This window comes from Sipha flava, unplaced genomic scaffold, assembly GCF_003268045.1.
Source record: "Sipha flava isolate LNK unplaced genomic scaffold, YSA_version1 361_pilon_pilon, whole genome shotgun sequence".
NCBI classification, from domain to species: domain Eukaryota; kingdom Metazoa; phylum Arthropoda; class Insecta; order Hemiptera; family Aphididae; genus Sipha; species Sipha flava.
The window spans coordinates 482137-504169 of NW_020273062.1; the positions used below are offsets into that span (position 1 = coordinate 482137).

Below are 22033 nucleotides of genomic sequence, written 5' to 3' on the forward strand. Positions count from 1 at the left end.
CTGTTAAACAACGAAATATGGCGACGCTTAAACGACGATCCTACGGGAATGAACAATCACATGCGACGCGGTCTAAGGTTGGTTGACGAGAGCGCAACCGATGACCGACGCGTCGCTGTGGCAGTGTTATGGAGGTGGGTAATGCTCATGGATGAAACAAACACCGCTGTAATAATTGGGGTTGAATCCCCCACAGTACCATATCCTTCCCACCAAATATCTTATCACTTATCAGCCGTCTTGAGTATGTTAAAACAGTTCTGTATATGGGCACTATCCATCCAGTAATTTTAAAGAATTTTGACGTAAATACTTTATGTATAATATTTAGGTACATCTAATATGGCTCCCATCAAAAATAAGGTAATATAAAACATATGTATGTTAAAATTCATTAGCATCGTTAGAACTCGGATCGTATAACGCACAAGGCTATTTAGTTGGTTTACTAGAAGCATCAGTAGAATTTAAAATGCATAAAAATTAAGTCTTAATAATTTAAATAATATTTTAGTCAATTAAAAAAAATATAATAACTAAGTTTTACAGGGTCTATGGCATGCTTTTGAATTTGCATAAATATTGGTGACTAACTGTTCTTTATTTGTTCATAGAATAGGGATACTGAAACTTAGCCTGGGTTAGAACATTTATTATTGATGTTAGTGCACTTTTTAAGGAGTTTTATTGTGTGACAAACAATTTTTTTTTCATAATAGTCCATGTAAAATATAGTATAATGATAATATTTCTTGAATACTCTGCATAGTTATTAAAAATAAATCTTATGCTGGAAGAAAAAGTTAATATCAATTGTATAACAATATACAGTTCTTACCTATATGTTAATTCATCTTCCATACACTATCATATCATTTTTTTTTTACATAATATGAAAAAATCTTGACTGTTAATTGTGTTTTGCCCAGTCTTTAAAAATACTATGAATTAGGTGACAAAATATTTGTTGTAAATATTATGTATATATAAATATATGTAAAATATATTATCACACAAAATATTCTTTGGGTGGCATTTATGTTGTCTAGTTTTTTAATTTAAAAAATGCAATGCAGATCTTGATACTCTGATTTACTGCTATTATGATATTAGCAGATACAATTAGATGGCACCTGTGACAATTATATGCTCAATTAAATAAATGATAATATATTGCTTGTATAAAAAATTGAAATATATTAATTACTGAAAATAATTATCTAATAGTTAATTATTGTTACAAGAATTCTTAATTATGATTTACTGATGGTATCTTTAGTATTTTATTGGGGTTCTTATTTTTTTAATAGGGTTTGCTCGCTATGTCAATTTCAATAACCTAGTATTAAAATTATAGCAATTTCTGTATTTAAAATAACTACCTACTTTATGTATTTATTTTTAGAAGTTTAAACCTACTATTAAATAAATTATATCTAACATAAATTAAATGTTACTCTTTAAAATAAAATTGTCTACAAATAGAGTATTGTTAACATTTTAAATGACTTATTCCTGTTTTTTTTATTTAATATAGTTGCATTTAAAATGTCAATGTATAATAAAAATATGTATATATATTTTTTTTTTTTTTTAGGAAGCAATAATACTTGCTATTGATATTGGAAAAAATTCTTCATTACAAGATTTAGATGGAAAAACTTCTCTTGAAAAGTCTCTATTTTGTGCATCTATGATTCTAAAAAGAAAAGTATATCATCTTTATGATTGATAGTACCAATGTTTTAAGTATTTAATAATTTATTGTTTTATAATTTTTAGTTGCTTTCTGAAAGTAAAGATGATTTAGCTTTAATATTATTTGGTTCATCTACAACAAACAATTCATTCTCATCACATGGAAGTTTTTTTCAAAACATAGAAATTGTTTGTAATTTAGGTGTTATAACTTGGGATCTACTTCAGTTTATTAATAATATATCTTCTACTGATGTTGAACATTCTGATTGGCTCAGTACTCTAGTTGTTGCTACAGATATATTAAAAAATGAAAATAAGTATGTTTATTATATATAATATTTTATTTCTTTTTTGCATTACATATACATATTTTTATTTTATTTGTCTTTAATATGTATTGAGTAATATAAATACATTATTTTTAATATTTATTCATTTTTTTTTTTTTTTTTTTTTTTGTAATTTGTGAAGCATAAGATGGTAATTATTATGTACCTATATATAATGCCTATGAAAGTGAAATTAATACATTAATTTAATAAATAAGTTTTATTTTTAGTTCTATAATTTGATTTCCAGAAATGCATTTCTGAATTATATAAAACAATTTTATTTTTAGATCAAAAGTCTTTACTGATCTACAGATTGTTATGTTTTCAAACTGCACTGATGATATCTCACTTGATCAAATAGACAGCCTCATAACTTGTATCCAACATTTAAATATTCGTTTAACTATAATGTAAGTTATTTTTGTGTATTAATTTATGTTATGATTAACCAAAAAATATGTTTTATTTTTTTATATTTAAGTTCAATATTTTTTATACTTCAGTATTATTATTAATTTTGTTAAACTTTAAATATATATATATATATACATATTTTTTTTTAGAGGTAAAGACTTTGATGATATTCTTCTCAATTCAGAGATAGAAAAGTTTTTAACCGAAACAAAAGTAAGATACATTAATCATTATTTAATTATAACCCTATTGTAATATTGTGTATGTATTTTGAGTCTTGTACATATTATATATATATATATACAAAATCATTGAACTCATGAGCTCTCACATAAAGTTGTTCAGTAGGTCCCATTATTTTTCCAAAGAAATAAAAAACAATAACAATATATATATATATATAATATGTATAGAAAAAAATTCAAGTATATATAAACACTTATTTACAATTTTTATAAATTCTAATACTTGCACTTTAAGGTCCTTAGCCAAGAGTTAAAATTATGACACCTTAAAATATTTTATTTAGGGTTGAATCTCCAAATAAATAAAATATAACATGAGTTTTATATATGTATCTGAAATTATAAATTATAGTTTTTATCTCATTCTCGCTACTTTCATATTTTATCAAAACTAATGTCCCTAAAAGATAACATAATACTTTTTAAAGAAAATGTTTTAATCTTTTATATATTTTTTTTAAGGCCACTGCTGTTGATTTTGAATCTGTTATACCTCATTTAAGTCATTATAAATCAAAAGGAGTATCTCCAAGAGCTTGGAATATCCCTTTAGACTTTGGAAATATTTTCAGTATTAAAGTTATAGGTTATAAAAAGGTATTAATTTCATATATGTGTAATCAATAAAATTGCTTAAATAATATATTTTATTAATTTATATTCTATTAATAGTTTATACATTTTAAGTTTTAAAGTGTTAAATTAATTAGATAGATGAAGTTCCAAATACATTTAAGTGGAAATTGTGTAAGAATCATGATACACCAGATTCAATAACTCCATTGGTAAAACATACTTCGTATTACTATGAAGAAAATGATGTCCAAGTAAATATTAATCGTGATAATATAATAGATGGATTTCGTTTTGGTGATACAATTATACCTGTTTCTGGTAAATTATTCACCAAAATAATTTAATTTGTTTTATAATTTAATTTTTTTTTATAGATCTAGATATAAATGCATTTGGATATAAATCTGGCCCTAAAAGCTTACAAGTATTAGGGTTTACAAAAGCTAAAAACATACAAAAATCATTTTTAATGGATGGAGGATCATATATTTTTGAACCAAATGAAGTAATTAAAAACTTTATTTAATATTTTATTTTTTATTTTGTTGCTGTAAATAATAGGCTTTTATATGTTCACATTCTCTGATAAAAAAAAATTTAATATATATATTATGTTTATATACATAAAAGAAGTGCTTATGAAATTATTGAACTTAATATTGTATTTAATCATATGTGTTTATTTGATGTAGGAAGATTATGTTGCTTTTAGTGCCATATTTAAAGCTATGATTGATAGAGAAAAAATTATGATTGTTAGAAAAGTATATATGTCAAACTGTATGCCAAACATAAGTGCAATGTTTCCTCAAACTGAAGATGATAAAAATGTTAGTAAAATTTACATTTAATGTTTTAATTAATAAAATAGGTACTTAAGTATCTAGTGGGATACTTACTAATAGAAGGAACGATATATGGGTATGTGATATATGGGAGATAGATATCCTTGGGGTCTTATTTTTTCTATGTTTATTTTACAATTATTATATAACTTATGTAATTTTTAAAATTACGATAACAGTAAATATTTATCTCAACTAATTCAACTATTACTAAAAATATTTAAATTTTATTAATTAATCAATAAGTAGTTATCTACTAAGAAAAATACACCATTGAGGATGTATTATTAATTAAACCAAAATACTTACACCATTCTATAATAGGTATTTTGATTTTAAAATAATACTTAAGATTACTTAAAAGTTATTATTATTATTATTATAGTTTTAGTTACATTTTTAAATTTAATTTTTATATTTAAATTGTTCTATTTGTTAAAAAAAATACAATAAAATTCAGTTTTTTTTAAACTAAAAAAAGATATTGAGCACAATAGTCATTGTTAGTTTAAACATACTTCATTATTCAATAGCTGATTGAAATTAAAAAATATTTTTACTTTTAATGAATTTTATTTATTTTTACTTATATATTTTTTTTTTAGTTTTTTGTATTAGTTAATCTTCCATATGCTGAAGATGAACATTTGTTTAAATTGTCATCACTGAAATCATTTGAACCAAACAATGATCAAAAAAATGCTGTTCGTAAACTGATAAACGCAATGGATTTAAATAATGACGAGTAAGTAAAATAGTTATATTATTTATTCTTCTTCTTATTAATATTATTTTAGAGATACATTGTTCATGCCAGAAAATACTTATAATCCCGAATTACAATTTATGTATAATTGTATAGCTCAAAAAGCAATAAATAAAGATAAATTATTAACAGATAATGTACCAATGTATATACAGAGTATATTGCAGCCCCCTGAAAAAATTATGGAAAACGCTAAACAACCAATAAGTGATTTAAAAAAAATATTTTCATTTGGAAACAAAATTAGTAACAAGTAAAAATTTAAATATTATAATTGATAGATAAATGTATTAAAAATATTTCAAAATTTGTTTAATAGAAATGTAATAAATGATAGTGTACCTTTAGAACTTGGAAATAATAAAGAAGAAATAAAGACTAAAAAAAAATGTGTTATAACAACATATAGTCCTGTAGAAGATTTTAATAAACTTTTAGAAGAAGGAATTGACCCTAAAATAGGTATATAGTTTAGTGTGTTTGTATTATAATTATTCTTAAAGATTTTGTTGAACTTATAAATATCAAATTAAACATTTCATATAAATTATATTCAACGTCAATTTTCTGATAAATACTTCAATTAATTTAAAAAAATTTTGTAATTATACAAAATAACTATTTATTATTTTTTAGTTTGTCAAACTATGAAGAAGCTGTTGGTGGATTTGATTGAATCTAGTTCTAGTCTAGAGGAGCTTAAAAAAACAGCACCAATATTAAGGGCATTAAGACAATTCTATATTCATAACAATGATGTATATTTTTATAATACATGGATGTATCATGTTAAAGATTCTGTCCTTCTATCTGGTAAAGGAGAAATGTGGTCCCAATTTATGGATAGTGAGTATTCTATAAATTATTATAATTATTAACTATATAATTAAATAAATATGAAGTAACATAAAATGATTACATTGGAATATATTTATAAATATGTTTATTTCATATTTAATTGAATATTTTGTAAATGTATAATTAGTGACCATTGCTATTTAATGCAGCCATACACCAAATTTAATATTTCACTTTTTTACAGTTTGTACTTTCCGTTTTCTTTTTTCTTTTTTTTTTTTACTGAAAATGCAATAATTATATTTATATGCTTATTTTGAATTATGTGATTATCTAATGTTTGTATCAATATTTAGATTTTTATGTAATTTATAGTTATTAAATTTTAGCAATATTTTATTAACTTTTATTTGGTCACAGTTGAAAGGAGTATATATGGACTAGATGATGCAATTATATACTTCTTTTAAAATTAATGAATATAAACATAAAAAATTAAAATTAATGAATCTAAACATAAACTATTCATTTGATTTATGGAAAAAAAGTATATAATGTATTTATGTTAGGTGGAATAGGACTGATTACAAATTATGAAGTAAAAAGTAGTGATGTTTCACTAGAACAATCTCAAAACTTTATGAAACATGAAACAAATGATGAAGACATTATAAAAGATTTCATTATTGATGAAGATGATCTAGTAAGTATTTTGTTTTATTCAGTCTAATTTAAAACCAATATATAATTTACAATAATTTAGTTACTTTTATTAATTTAGTATATTCACAGTTGTTATATTGTTGTATTCACCAATTATAACTAGAAATTATGTATTATATTAAATGTAATTATTAGAGGTTATACTTATTGATTGTTGAGGTTTATTCATTGCTATTTAATATTGAGTGACAAAAAATATCATGTTCTTTAACCTAACCATTTACTCATTAAATTAATAGCATTCATAACTTATAGTCAAAACATTTTTACACAGCTGATTCGTTATCTATAATTAGTTAATTATGTTTGTTTAATTAAATATTCAAACTTTAAAATTTTATATTTTTATATTAAGGCTACCTGGGACTTAAAGGCATTGTATTATAATTTAACTAAGTACTTTTTAGAAATTTGGTGCCACTGTTGTCACATAAAAAACATATAATATCCTTAATTTGACCATGTAATAATTTACTGTGTAATTCGCTTTTTAATTCAGTGAATGAAATGTGCGTGCTTATACACACAGAATACACAAATAAATTTAGTGTATAAAAAATTAATTTTAATTTAATGGTCAACCAAATAATAATTCTCAAACTTAAATTTCTAAATCAAGTGATACCTGTTTATCACAGGTATATTATATATATATTATATCAAGGTTTATAACACTTAATGTTATAGCTCTGAATTCTTATTTTAACATAATTCATTTTATTAGTTTTGTAATTGGAAACTGATAAAAGTAGATCATTACCCTGTGTGCAAAATCTAATCCCGACGATGTAACATAGTAATCACATAAAGATGTGCGACTGTAATGTTTTTTGCGCATGAACATCTCAGAGAATATCTAGGAACGCTTAATGTCCAGAAACAAGAAGTTACTAAATGCGATATTCACAAAAATGCTTTACATGTGAAATCACTTCTTACGTGCAATATTCAATCTTAGCGATGTAACATAGTGGTCCCATTGTGCCATAAGAGGTTTATTTAACTACTCAGAGGCTTCCCAGAGATATCTCTGGGATGCTTAATATCCTAAAATGAGAAGTTACAGACAGTCTATGTTACATCACATTGCAATTTTTATTGACAGTCGTTTGTAATATCATTGTCCGTAAAAAAAAACAAGAAATATAGATTGATAGGTTTAAGATGGTATTTAACACTTGGTGAGATTTGAACGTATTACCCTTAATCTACTAATACCTACGCCTACCTATCGGGACACCCTAATCAGATACATAGTTGTATATAATATGGCGTACTTAAATTCGTGTGATAAGTTAGGTACCTATGCAATTAGTTAGTTAACAATTCACCTACTTATATTTTTTTAGAATAAATTATATGGTTGAAAAGAGAAGTTGTTAATTGAACTTCAGTAACAACTTGAGATTTATTTTCAATAAATTCATGGGATTGTCATTCTTGATATAATATGTAATATAATATTATTACTAATTAATAAAGATGTAGAAAAATAAACAATTTATTTAATTTTCAAATGAATTTGTTTTTCCAAATAAAAAATTGTTTAACAGTATTTTAATTAATATTGCACATAAACATGATTTAATTTACCTACCTACTTTAGATATATGTTTAAGCATGTAGTATAATATATTATACTTGCATAGTCATATAAAGGTAATTAATTTTACCTTTGGACTATGGAATCACTTTTAACGTAGGTAAATGAAATATGTATTCTTTACTTAATACAAGAAATATTTTAACACTTAAATTGGTTCTTATATTATACATAGGTAGAAATATACATTTTATTTGTTACATAATAATTAATAATATACATTTTATATGTATTAACACATTTAAAAAATATATTTTTCATTATTCCTTATAAAACTGATCAATTTACATATTATTCATATAGCTATATAAATTAAAAATTAAAAAATACATTGTAAATAGTTATGAGAACAATATGATAAATAAAATAGTAGCTATACTTGTATTTGCAGATCATAAAGTACCTAGAATAGATAGGTACCTACTTTATTCTATAGAAACACTACCTAATAATTAGACAAGTTTAATCATAATTAAGTTGTAGTCTTTGTAATCTCAGATCTAGCTTTTACCTACAAATTATAAACCAAATGTACCTTCCTAATAAAAGATATAAGTTACCAAAATAATATGAGTGGTTTTAATTATATCACTCTACGTGTAGCAATGCTATGGCAATAAATTTACTTTCATCTAGAGGAACTGTAAAACATTTATGTTTTAATAAATTCAAGTTAATTAGTTGAGGATGAGGTTCAGGGATTGTATGGATAACATTGAACATTTTTATTATAACTGAAGATATTGGATTATCAAAAAAAGATGAATAATTTAGTTTAATTACTTCAATTTTTATTTCACCATTAAAATATTTTATTATTTTATTAATTCTGATTATTTCATCATTATGTAAAATGAAATATTTATCTTTTACGTTTTTAGAACTTACAATAAATTTTTCTAAAATAACTTGTTCATATAAAATTTCTGTTATTGATTCATTTAATATTTTGTTGTACGGTAGTTCATTTTTAAGAATAGGATAACTGGGAGTGATAAAATTAGTTTGAGAATTTACATGTTCGATTATACGATTATATACATCTTGAAGGGGATATTTAAAATTTTTACCAGATTTTTTAATGAATTGTAAGTAATTTTCAAATTTAAATGCACTGAATGAATCTAGGGCACCATGAATCAAAACAAAATCACATATGTGTATTAAACCGTGAACATTATACCCAACATATTCCTCCCCATAATGAGAAGAATATTCGATCACAAATTGTTTCAATAATTCTTTTGCTAAATTATTATAAGTTTGACAAGTTTCAGGAGAAATTAAAACTCTAATGGCACAGCTCAAAAGCATAAAATGTTTATATAATGACTTTTTTAATCGACCTTTTAATACAATAGGTCCTGTATAAAGTAAGAATAATCTAAATTCAGTAGCTTTCCAATATTCTGCTTCTTCTAATGTCCTTGGAACACGTTTAAACTCAGATGGTAAATATGATTTAATAGTATTAAGTTCATCTGAGATACTTTCAACATTTACTAACCTAACAGGTTTTTTACCTTTAGTCCAAAAAACAATTAATCTTTTCATAACACCAAGACAAATATTATGCATATACTCAAGTACTACAGTTGATGTTATATTTATGGGTAACTCTTCTAGTGGGCTTGAATCTTTATGATAATACTCATCGCATTTATTTCTGAATGTTTCATCAGTTCTAAGAGAAGCATCAACATCTAAAAAGGCCATTCGATTATTTAAATAAGTACCTTCTACTGTACATGAATTACATCCATGGTAAGCATTAAAAATTTTTAACATTTAACACAAAACTTTTGGCAGGAGCATCACACACAATTTGAGATAATTCAAATTTAAATAATTTGTTGTTAATAAATAAACCATTGGATAAAATTGTTTTCATTTCTATCATAAATAGATTAAGAAATTCATGGCTAGATGAAGGTTTTTTAAATTTACCATGGTATATTCCAACTGGTATTACAGTGTTAACTAATTTCGGTATGTTTATACAAGACAAAAGTATTGGCCACCAACTTGACTTAGAACTAGATGATGATGGTAGGCCATCAATATTCATACTTAATTTAAATGTAAGATAATTTTCAATATGATGTGAAATAAAAATTTTAGAAATCATAAACTCAATACCAAGATGAATATACGAACCAGGATGAATATTTATGATTTTGTGATCAGCAGTTTTGAGAGTATTAAGCAATGATCTTGTATCTTTAGGAAGTTGTAACCCTTCTGATCTAAGTATTGATAGGAGTGAGTTAACACAATTATGTGAAACATGGTAATCAATCACCCATTTTTGTAACTTTTCATACAGTGAGTTATTCCAATTATTATCGACAGAAGTAGTTTGGTCAAAAATTATGTTACTATTAATTTCATAATCAGTTGTCTGTTGAACTGAAAGAACGGGAATATTAAATGCAGTAGGTTCACTATGACGGGGAGAATCCACTTCTAATGGCAATTGCTCTGGATTTGTAACATTGTGGATACGTTGAGTGATTGAAGACAACCGTTTGGTAACATCATCTTGAACACATCGCAAAAAGTGTCGTTTACTAACAGACTGGATAGGTTTCTTTTTACGTATTACCTTAAAATCAATTTTAATTTAAATAATAAATTAAGTAATAAATTGGAAATATGTGATAATGGATATTTTATTATTTGAGATAACTATGAAGAAAAAATACATTACCAATAAAAAAAAAAAACAATTAAAATATATAAAACTTAGCTATTTTTAAATACACTAAGAAATAGTTCAATTAAGACAACAATATTAATAAGTAATAAGTATGCATTTTAGATATGTCATTAGATTATGTAGGTATATGAAAAAAATTAAAATAAATAAATCTTAAATTTTAATATATGTTACTCCTTGTAACATGTAAATATTTAACAGCAAAAGAAATGAAATAAAACAAGATTATAATGCAAGTTTATTTTGTTCACGTAAGTAGCGCTGCGTACCATGCCGGAACCAATCTTTAACATGAATTTCAAAATTTGATTCAGTCGAGAAAAATATGTTCATAGTGATATCTAAAAATTATAAATAATACATAATATATTTTAACTTTTTTTAAGAAGTTAAACTTAATTAAAACTATAACTTATCTTATGGATCTCAACTATGATTCTTAAAAAATTTGATATCTTTATACTGCATACATATTTTTTTTATTTATATAAATATTATTACTAGTAATTAATACATAAATTAAATCTAATATTATATACCATGAAACATAATAATATATATTCATCATATATTACAATCAAATTCCTATAACATTTAAAAAATTTTAATTTAAGAGTCTTTAATGAATAATTCTATAATTTAAGATTTCTTTAGAATATTATATACCTAGCCCCCAGGCATATAAAAAAAAAAATATATTATGGAAATTATACTTCATAACATTAAATAACAATTACTAGGTAAAATAAAATAGTATTTACTAAATTGTAATTATTTTTTTAACTATCTATATAGTAAATTTGTTAAATTTTTATAAAAATAATAATGTGTCATTCAATTATCATTAAAACTTTTTTTTATCAGAAACATGATAGTTGTTATATCGATGTATGTTTATATATACTAATATAAAAATGGATAAATCTAGTAAGAGGCCCTAATTGAACAAACCATAAGGTAATCTAAACCAACTTATAAAACAATATACAATTTACCTTTTAAAATTTGAATAATTTTAAGATTTTGAAGTTGATAGTTTTTTCTAAAACCCGTCCAAGTGTATTTGATAGCTAATTCATTTGTAAAAAATCTTTGTAATGATCTTTTAATTAAATTTTTTGAACTTGTACCACCAATTTGATGAATAACATTTGTTTAGAAAAAAAAAAATATTTAAAAATAAGGTTATTTAATTTGGATATCATTTTACAGAAGTATTTCAATGATAAATCCAAGTAGAACATCCATATCTGATTAAAATATTCAGTTAATTATAAAAAATAACAATAATACAGAAAATTAAAATTACCATTTGTTTCAGAAAATTTTCATCTGTAGTCAATTTTCTTTCAATTTCTTCTACATCAAATAAAGTTTTCATAGGGAATTGAGTCAATATGTCATTATCTTTTTTTTTTTTTTTTATTATATAATATATCCGCGGCTTCTATGGCCATTGGACGTTACAATTTTTTTTTTAACTTAATACATAAAATAACAAATAGGATGGTGCAGGTTGGTCACAGGAGGCCGATGAGGTGCGTATCCGTGAGGAATTGGCAGAGCCTGACGATATTTTCAGGTTTGGGGCTTAGTGATTCTGCCAGGTGATGAGATATCTGCTGCTTAATTCTCTCCATATTGTGTGCGTTACATTCAGTGATAATATGTTTGACTGTAAGAGGGACTCCACAGCATATGCAAATGGGGGGGGGTCCTCTTTCTTCATTAAGTGTGCGTGAGTAAGACGTGTGTGTCCGATTCTGAGGCGGTTAATAGCTGTCTCGTATTTTCTTGGGGTGTTGACAAGAAAAGTTCAGGGTAGTATTGATCTTTTAATTGCATTAAGCTTCGTGGTCATATTGTTCCATTGAGTTTCCCATTGTTGACATGTATCCCTTTCGATGACCTTTTTTATATCGCTGTAAGAGAAGAGGTAGAAGTGGGGAATATTAGTATTTGTGTGAGCTTGTTTGGCGGCTTTGTCCGCACGTTCGTTACCATCGATGCAACAGTGTCCAGGAATCCATGAGTACGAAATGATTTTGCCTGATAGATGTGCTTTATAGTGGGCGTTATGAATTTTCCTGACTACTTCGGTAGGATTTTGGACATTTTTAAGACTAGTAAGAGTAGATAGTGAATCACTATAAATTGTGATATTGTTATTATTTATTTCTGATATAGTGTATTTGATGGCTTGGAAAATAGCTAGAGCTTCAGCTGTATATATGGAGCATTTTTCCGAGAGTCTCCATTGGATCTGGTTGTCATCATGAATGATGGCCATACCAACTCTGCCCTCCGAGAGAGAAGCGTCGGTGTATATTTGTATATGAGTATGAGATAGTGAGAGTTTTTCCTTGAATAGGTTTTTAAATGTGTTGGGGCATGTGGACTTTTTTGGAAATTGGTGCAGGTCTAGGTCAATATTCATTGAAAAAGACCAATGTGGACATAAAGGGGTTTCGGTTGGAATTATATTTTCGAGATCATATTTTGTGTATATATTATTAGAAGAGTATTTAGGATGATATGTGCTGTCTCGTGGCAGTCTTGACATTTTGGCTGCTGTTTTGGACGTTTGTTATTCCCATCGTGTTGCTAGAGATGGAATGCCTGCTATTGCATGGATGCTAGGAATGGGGCTGGAGCGGAAGGCGCCGATGGATAGACGAATTCCCGTGTTGTGTATAGTCTCCAGTGAATTTAAATGAGAAACTTTGGCGGTGGAGAATAAAGGAGCCCCATAATCCATTTTGGAAAGAATAAAGGCTTTGTGTATTTTCAAGAGGGTAGAAGATTGGGCGCCCCAAGAGGCGTGGGCCAGTATTTTTATTATGTTAAGTCTGGAGGTGATAGAATTTTTTAAATTTTGGATGTGTGGAATCCATGAGGCTTTGCTGTCGAATGTTATACCTAAAACTTTAACTCTAGGTTGATCTTGTACTGTGCGGTCTCCGATGTTGATGGAGATTTTTTGTGATTTTCTTTTTTGGTTGAAGATTAAGAGGTTAGTTTTTGATGAAGAAAAACGAAAGCCAGACAATTTAGACCAAGACATAAGCTTGTTAGTTGAATTTTGTATAAATTGTTGAATAAGAGCAAGGTTTGTGCTACGGCAGAGCAGGGTGAAATCATCTGCATATAGCATTGGTATATAGGGAGAGTTTATTTCTTCGGCGATGTCATTGATCGCTATAAGAAAAAGGGCGACGGAGATGGATGGACCTTGTGGGACTCCGTTTTCTTGGCAAAAATAGAGAGGTTATTGGAGGTTTTAACTTGGAAAGTGCGGTGGCTGAGAAAATTAGTGATAAAATCGAGCATATTTCCTTTTGTAATAATTTTATTTAGTTGATATAAAATTCTAGGTCTCCATGCCGTATCGTACGCTTTTTCGATATCGAAATTGATCATTCCAAGACTGTTTGTACATTATAGAAGTGTGAATCTCTTTTTTTATGATAAGTAGATTGTTGAGGGTGCTTCTATGGCGTCGGAAGCCGTTTTGTATAGGGGAAAGAATATTGTGATATTCGAGAAACCATGTCAATCGCCAGTTAATAATTTTCTCGAGTAATTTACATAGTGTATTACAAATACAAATCGGACGATAGCTTTCAGCTTTAAATTTATTTTTGTTAGATTTGATAATAGGGATGACGTGCCCGTATCTCCATGAGCTAGGAAAAACGTTATTATCCCATATCGTATTGTAAATGGATAAGAGGAAATTTTTGCTATTGTATGAGAGGTTTTTTATGAAGATATATGGTATCCCATCGGGACCGGGACTATTACTTTTGCAGTGTGAGAGGGCATCTTCAAGTTCTTCGATTTTTAGTAGTAAGTTGAGTTGGGTTTGCGTGATGTCCGAGGGGTCCGCCGTATTTGTGGGGCTGGTGAACCGTTGAGTGGAAGCGATGAAATCTTGATCATAGTTGATGTTACTGGAATTTTTTTCAAATAAAGCTCCAAGAGTATTAGCTACTTCATTGGGCGAGGTAGAAAGTTTTGTGTTACAGAGTAGGTGTATTGCATTAGTTCTATTTGTTCCTTTTATAGATTTTATCTTTTGCCAGACTTTTGAAGAGTCGGTTTGATTGCTAATGCTGGTTACATAATTTTTCCAAGATGAGGATTTACTATTTTTAACCAAGAATCTCGTGCGAGCTTTGTATTTTTTTAAAGTGATGAAGTCTTCTTGGGTTTTTGAAGTTTGGAAAATTTTGAGGGCTCTATTTTTGTCTTGAATGGATTTCTTGATGTCATCGTTCCACCATGGAACTTTGGGTCTTTGTGATTTACCTGGGGAGCGTCCAATAGAAATGTTGGGGATATTTGTTATAAGGGACGAGAAGTCTTTAACAACAGTATTGATATTGGTTTTCGTAGGAATTTGGAGGTTGGAGGTATTATTTTCCATTAATGAACGAAAAAGGTTCCAGTTGGCTTTTTTTAATTTCCAATGGGGGGGATAAGTTAGATATGTTTCATCTAGAGGGAGTGTTAAAGTGATTTTGATGGGAATATGATCACTGCTATACATATCAGGAAGGGTTTGCCAATCAAGCTTGTGCGAGAAGGAGGTATTTGCTAAAGAGAGGTCGATGGCTGAAGAGTATCCATTTGACGGGTTTGTTCTTGTGGGTTGACCATTGTTTAATATAGTAATGAGGTCATTTGAAAGTAGTTCTTCGATGATTTTTCCCTTGAGGTCGGTTTTGTATGATCCCCAAGTTTTGCTGTGGCTATTGAAGTCACCGACAATAATGAAAGGGTAGGGGAGACGATGAACTATTTGTTCTATATCAGAAAGAGTAAATTCTTTTTTATTAGGTATATACATATTGCATATGGTTATATTTGTGTGAGGGAGTATGATTGTGACTGCAATGGCTTCTATATCGGTGTTTAGAATGATTTCTTCGCAGGGATATGCTTGGTTGATCATAATAGCTACTCCTCCGCTTGCTCTATTGATGAAGCTACGGTTTTTATTAAATATATGAAGTGTTTGATAGACGGGTTATTTTTATTATTGAAGTTAGTTTCTTGGATACATATTACTTTGGGATTATGGTCTCTAATTATAAGTTGGAGTTCTTCTAGTTTACTATAGAACCCGTTGATATTCCATTGGATAATATTCATTGGTTTTTTTTTTTTTTTTTAGGTTAGTTGTTTATTAATTTATTATGTTTAATGCGTTTATGAACTGTGTGGTTTTGGGTGTGAACTTAATAATGGGGGCAGGGCTTGGAAAAGAAGATTTGATAATTTTGTTAAACGACTTTTAATTGTACGGTCTAGAGTCAGTGTCCGGAATTGGTCTATTAGGTCTAATAAAGTTGTAAGATCAATATTAACCTCTTCAGTGAGTGAGTGGATGTTGATAGACTCATTCGTGAAGTTATCGAAAATGTGTATGAATTGTATGTATGTGATCGGTAAAAGGTCGCTACTTGTGAAATAATCTTCTATAGGTTTCAGTGATTTTAGCCATTCTTCAGAATTAATGTTAGATCTGTTGGCTGAATTTGATCTGGATTGTATTTTGGCTTTTTTTATTGTTTTTTCGATTTTCTGTGTGGTAATAGAGGCATTTATATTATCAGGAGAATCTGGAGGTTTTAAAGATGATGAGTTAGAGATTGGTCTTTTATATATATCTTTTGTAGGTGAAGAAGGTGTTAATGCTTCTTCCTGATTGGGTATTATAGATGTGGGAGGATCAGTTTCTGATGACCAATTAGTGGATGTATATTCTTGATTAAAATTTTGTTTTGGGTTGGGAGGTGATCGAGTAGTTTCTGAAGGTAAAGGGGGTATTTCGGATGTATCACTGTATTCGTTGATTTTACTTGATATGATAGTACGATCGTTTAATGGTTTACTTTCGGAGTTTATTTTACAGTTATTGGACGTGTGACCGTTCGATTTACAAAGGAAACAAGTTAGAGTATCGTCAGTGAAAAATATTCAAAACTGGTTGTCATTAACATTGATTATCAATGAGCTGGGAAGTTAAGAAGTGTCTTCATTATTAATATACATTTGTCGACGAAAGCTCATAATGTGCTCATAGCCTTCCACATTGATGCCGGCTTTTAAATGGTTTATTTGAGAAGTAGGAATTATATCTATATTTTTTAATGTGTCAAGTATTGATCGATTAGGTATGGAAGGACATACGTTAGATAAAATAATTCGTTTTGCCGGGTTTATTAATCTACGTATTTGGATTATATGGTCGTTGATATAAATAGATTGGGTATGTTGCATTAGATTATCAAGGACTTGTTTGCTCGATAAGAAAATACAAAAAACGATTGTTGGATATTCTTGATACAAAGATAATGTTTATTGGTTTAACTATTTTTCCGATAGCTAGTACGTATTCTTTCTGCGGAATCCCGTCTATGGAGTTGAATACTATTGCTTGTTGTCTGTTCGGGGTACTTTCCATGGCAGTGACAGATGCAAAATTTGTATTAGTATTTGTGTTAATATTAGTAGATTTAATAGTGGGTACAATAATGGGCTGTGGGCCATTAGTAGAGGTATGGGTTCCGTAAACTGCGATATTGTTTGTTTCTTGTTTATTATTATCATTAGTCTGTGATAGAGATGTGATGGGTTGGTGGGAGTTTTTTGATGATGTGCTTGGGTAGTTAGTAGGTGATTGTGAAAGACGGTTTCTTTTTTCATCGTCGACCGGGGTTTTTGGAGAGGATTTGTTGTTCAAAGATGATTTGGAGGGTAATGTAGAAAAATGTTTTTGTGTGGGCGATGGGTTAAATTTATTTGATGTATTGAGAGTGGTTGGTTTATTAGAATTATTTTTGGGCGAACTGCCCGGTGTTTTATTCATCGTAGTAATAGATGTATCGGTGTACACGTTATATAATGTGATTAAAAATACATTAAATCATATTACCTGTTGTACACCGGCCGTAAAGTAGGTGATTGCTATCGGAGAGCTATAAAGCGATATCACGAGTGCACACGTGTTGTACGGTCGGTGGTCAAACACGAACTGATGTCATTATCTACAGCTGTACTTCTTATATGACCTATGTTACCATTTAATAGAGCTTCTATTCCTTCTAATTTACCTTCAATTCGTTTAACATATGCAAGGGTGGTTGATACTTTTTCATAGATGACTTCATTTAGATTTTTTTGATTTGGTAAATTTAAATTATGATATGTCAAAGCTGGACTTGTTTTTTTGCTACTAGAATTGATTGATAACACACTATTGTCCATAGTAGTTGAAATATTAGTGTGGATTGATGTTGGAGTTACTAAAGGTGTTGAGAGTTCAGCAATATCATTCTCATCATCAATGTTACACATCATATTTATAACAGCTATGGTAAAATAATAAATAAATTAAATAGAGTGATTTTAAATAGGTTAATAAAAATAGTTAAATATATACAAGATATTGAATTTTTGTTCATCAAATGTGACTCTTCATCAGGTACTGTATTTAATTTCATATTATTTACATATGTAGGTTTTGTTGCAGTACTAGATGAAGATGATTTAACTTCCATAATTTTGACAGGTGTTTGTGGATTACTGCTACACGCTAAAAATGAATTACAATAAAAAATACATAATAAATTAAATTAGAATTATTATAGTACTTAATATACAGAAAAAAAAACTGTCGAAAACACAATATTTTAAAATATAGGTATAATTTACAATAATGTTTTCAGATACTATTCAAAATTTTTTTTTTCTTAACAATACATTTTAAATAACCATTTTTAACATAGAAAGTGCTAAATAAATAAATTAAAGAACTGTTTAAATTTATTCATTTTTTGTTCAATTCATAAATAATGGTACCTAATTAGATGTAATAACAATATGGATTAAAAAAAAATTATAAAACCTGAGAAAAATATAATAGATAGTTAAGAATATGTGTTTCCTAAACTTAACTATAAACCTACTAACACCTACAAATACTTTTGTATATGCCTATATGTGCATACATACATCATATGTATGTAGTCACTGTAAATGTATATAATCTAATGTAATTCCTAGGATTTATAGATTAATCCAAAATTATTGTGCTTTAGTTTGAACATTAAATCAAATTATTAACACATAATAATATTATGATAAGAATTTTACTGTCACTATCTCCAGGTACAGGAATGTACTTAGTTCTTCTCAATTTCTTTTTTTTTTTTCATGATTTTCAGATTCGGATGCTGAAGCTAGTAAAAATATTTGTCTTTCTTTAAATGCAGCGTCATCATATTTTGCTAGAGGAAAATAATGAAAATATTAAATTACTTATTTATTTCAATTTAAATAAATAAAAATATATTTTTTGATATGAAGATTTTAAAATATTTATACCTAGGTACTTCATATTAGTACCATACCTACTAGTTATTAAATAATACTAAATAGTAAATACTATATTGAATGATACAAATTCTTAAATTTAACTAAAAAGAACGTTTAAAAAAATTTTGTACAATATACACCTAATAAACTGGATAATAAGCCTTTAATTAATAAAAATAAAAAAAATACACTAGTACTTACAAAAAAAATTCTGAAACAATTTTAACTGGATAAGTTGGCCAGTCTATTTCGGGTTCTGCTAATAAATTTATAAGTTCAGGAACATTACCAGATTTAGGCCATTTTGAAATCCATAAATTTCCACAAAATATTAACCAAGAATATGGTAAAACTGAATACTTATTTTCAGATTCAAAAAAATCCGACTACCCACTGTAAAATAAACGCAATATATTCTGTAAAATATTTACAATTATGGATACCTACTTACATAAAAATAAAATAATGGTTTAAACATTTATATAATATGTAGGTAATCAAATATTAAATAAATGACACGTAGCTGTTTCTAGTGTGGAGCAAATGGGTCATCTACTTTTTGTAGTTAGTAATATCTTTTACTGATACAGTAGAAATTGATGAATAAAAAAAAAAATTTCAATGTAGTAAATACCTAATTAAATAACTAAAATTTGTTTCATGAAAATTTATCGGTACATATTACAATTTGGATTATTTTATTAATTAGGTATTATTTATACTCTATTTTTTTCAATACCTATATCTTACACTTTTAATAATTTTTCCTAAGTACCGATAACAAACTACTTATAGAATATAGTCTTTATTCTATGATCTATGAGTACAAACTACAATAAACATTAAATACATTACCTATCTAGGTGGATAATTCACTGATTCCTAAGTTAAAAAGAAAAAGAAACATTGAAATGCAACACAAGTAATATTTTAATTGTACTATTCCTTTTTGTATCTAACTCATTAAATTAGGAGGAAATAAATAAAATTAAAAAAATACATAGAAATTATAATTACCTGATTAGAGGCCATGATGTTTACGTACACAACAAAAATACAAAATATTCAATTGTCAAACGGCAAATGCTAGACGGAAAGTAAAATAAATCACACGCCAGAAAATAACAACAGTTTAGGCAACAGCGCGTTGGGACTTTGAGCTTGGGATGTGCATGTGATAGTGGAGGATGATTGTACGATTATCTCGGGAAAAACCTGTGATAGATTGAATATTATTAGGTATATATAAATATTTATGGAATATTCTATAAAAATATGTTGGTGGATTGTGATGTATATGCGACGTATTTGCGATGTAGTATAATAATATACATAATATATATTTATTATATATATGTTATATTATTCTATTTTTAAACAATATAATATATTTTATTATTATTTTGAAGTGCCCTATGATATCTATGCGAGTGCATAAATGTAATAATCTCAATATTAATTCCATGTACTTTCACAAAAGTCAATCGCATACACTTGCTTCTAAGATTTCTCAGAGACGTAATTTTGAATTAGATTTGTTGCACGTTATCTATGCGATAACGTATAGAAGTCGTTTTCCGCAATCACATTCGAGATCTTAAAACTACAGTCGCATAGTTGTTAACATCCTGAATTTGCACACAGGGATAGATTGTATTATAACTCTAACCCATATAGCATACAGTATTTCCCAATGTGCTAGATATTATTTATAAAGTTTTTGATATATTGAAAATTATGATTGTTTTAATCTTTTAATCTTAAATTATTTTGTTTCAGACGAAAGAATTTTTCTAAATGGAAAAATAAGTACAAGTAAATAATAAATAACATACCTATATTTATTTTAGATATTTACTTTAATTCATACTCTATATACATCATGTACATTTTTATAAAACATAATTTAAAATATTTTAATTATAAATAAAAATAAAAAATTGAAATTATACCTAAAATTGTATTTATTGTAAGAAATTATAAATATATATATATCTATTATAGATTTATAAACTACTAGCCGACCCGTCACAGCTTCGCCCGTGATTGGTTGTTTATTTAGCCTTCAGACCATGATATATAGAATTTTTTATTCAAATATTATTGTTTAATGTGATCGGCAAGTACATATAAAAAAACGGTTAATGAAAACGGATTGGAATTTTTCTAGCGTTATAAATGATAAAAATAAATACAGATAAAAAAGAAATAATTTATGATTGATAAAGAATTTGATTCAAGTTGATGAAGAAAAAAAAAGAATTAAAATAAGAATTTTATAAGACTTCTGAGTATATGATGTTTTTTGTTGTATTTCCTGTTGAAATTAAAATCATAAGATGATTCGGGTCCCCAGTTCGAGAAAATGCCACGTATAATTGCCCATGTGAAAAGCACTCTGTACGAAGATCTACGCCAACGTACTTGAATGTTTGACCTTGCGCTTTGTTTATGGTAATGGCAAAAGAAACTTCAACCGGTAATTGAAGCCGTTTGAAAGAAAACGGCAAGTCAGAAGGAATCATGGGAATTCTTGGAATAAATGCAATTTCTCCTTTCGCTGGCCCTTTAAGAATTACGGCTTCTATAATATTATTTCGCAACGATTTTATTTGTAATCTTGTACCGTTACATAAGTTCGGTGGTTGAAGATTACGTAATAATGTAATTGGAGCACCAATTTTTAATTTTAGCTTATGAGGAGGAAATCCCGAAGGAGAAAGAGAATAGAGAAATTCTTGTGGATAATGAATAGCATCATCTGTTGATGTAACTGTATCAATAGATATTCACGTGAGTGTCCATCGAATTTTAGAAGGATGATATCATTAATTTCTCCTGCTGTTACATTTCTCGGAGAAATAATAGCTCTTTCACATAACCACTGATAAGATTTATTGGACAGATTAAAAATGTCAGGATATAC

General features: G+C 27.3%; 2 protein-coding genes across 2 annotated transcripts in view; one reads left to right on the forward strand and one right to left on the reverse strand.

Annotated features, from left to right (window-relative positions):
* Nucleotides 1-228: 228 nt before the first annotated feature.
* Nucleotides 229-20989, forward strand: LOC112687791 (X-ray repair cross-complementing protein 5-like). The gene is made up of 15 exons (XM_025560727.1): nucleotides 229-363; nucleotides 1598-1711; nucleotides 1783-2018; nucleotides 2321-2443; nucleotides 2597-2660; nucleotides 3155-3289; nucleotides 3403-3586; nucleotides 3643-3773; nucleotides 3961-4098; nucleotides 4719-4858; nucleotides 4911-5132; nucleotides 5199-5341; nucleotides 5516-5725; nucleotides 6247-6380; nucleotides 20887-20989. The coding sequence occupies exons 1-15, from the start codon at nucleotides 343-345 to the stop codon at nucleotides 20902-20904; spliced, it is 2013 nt and encodes a 670-aa protein (XP_025416512.1). The 5' UTR covers nucleotides 229-342; the 3' UTR covers nucleotides 20905-20989.
* LOC112687790 (zinc finger protein 62 homolog) overlaps nucleotides 10820-22033 on the reverse strand; it is a 28038-nt gene continuing 16824 nt past the window's right edge. Inside the window, exons 3-7 of the transcript XR_003149013.1 lie at nucleotides 20125-20322; nucleotides 18886-19019; nucleotides 18173-18325; nucleotides 17666-18101; nucleotides 10820-11063 (exon numbers count right to left, since the gene is read on the reverse strand). The gene's annotated coding sequence lies outside the window, so the exon portion shown is untranslated. The remainder of the gene's footprint in view (nucleotides 11064-17665; nucleotides 18102-18172; nucleotides 18326-18885; nucleotides 19020-20124; nucleotides 20323-22033) is intronic.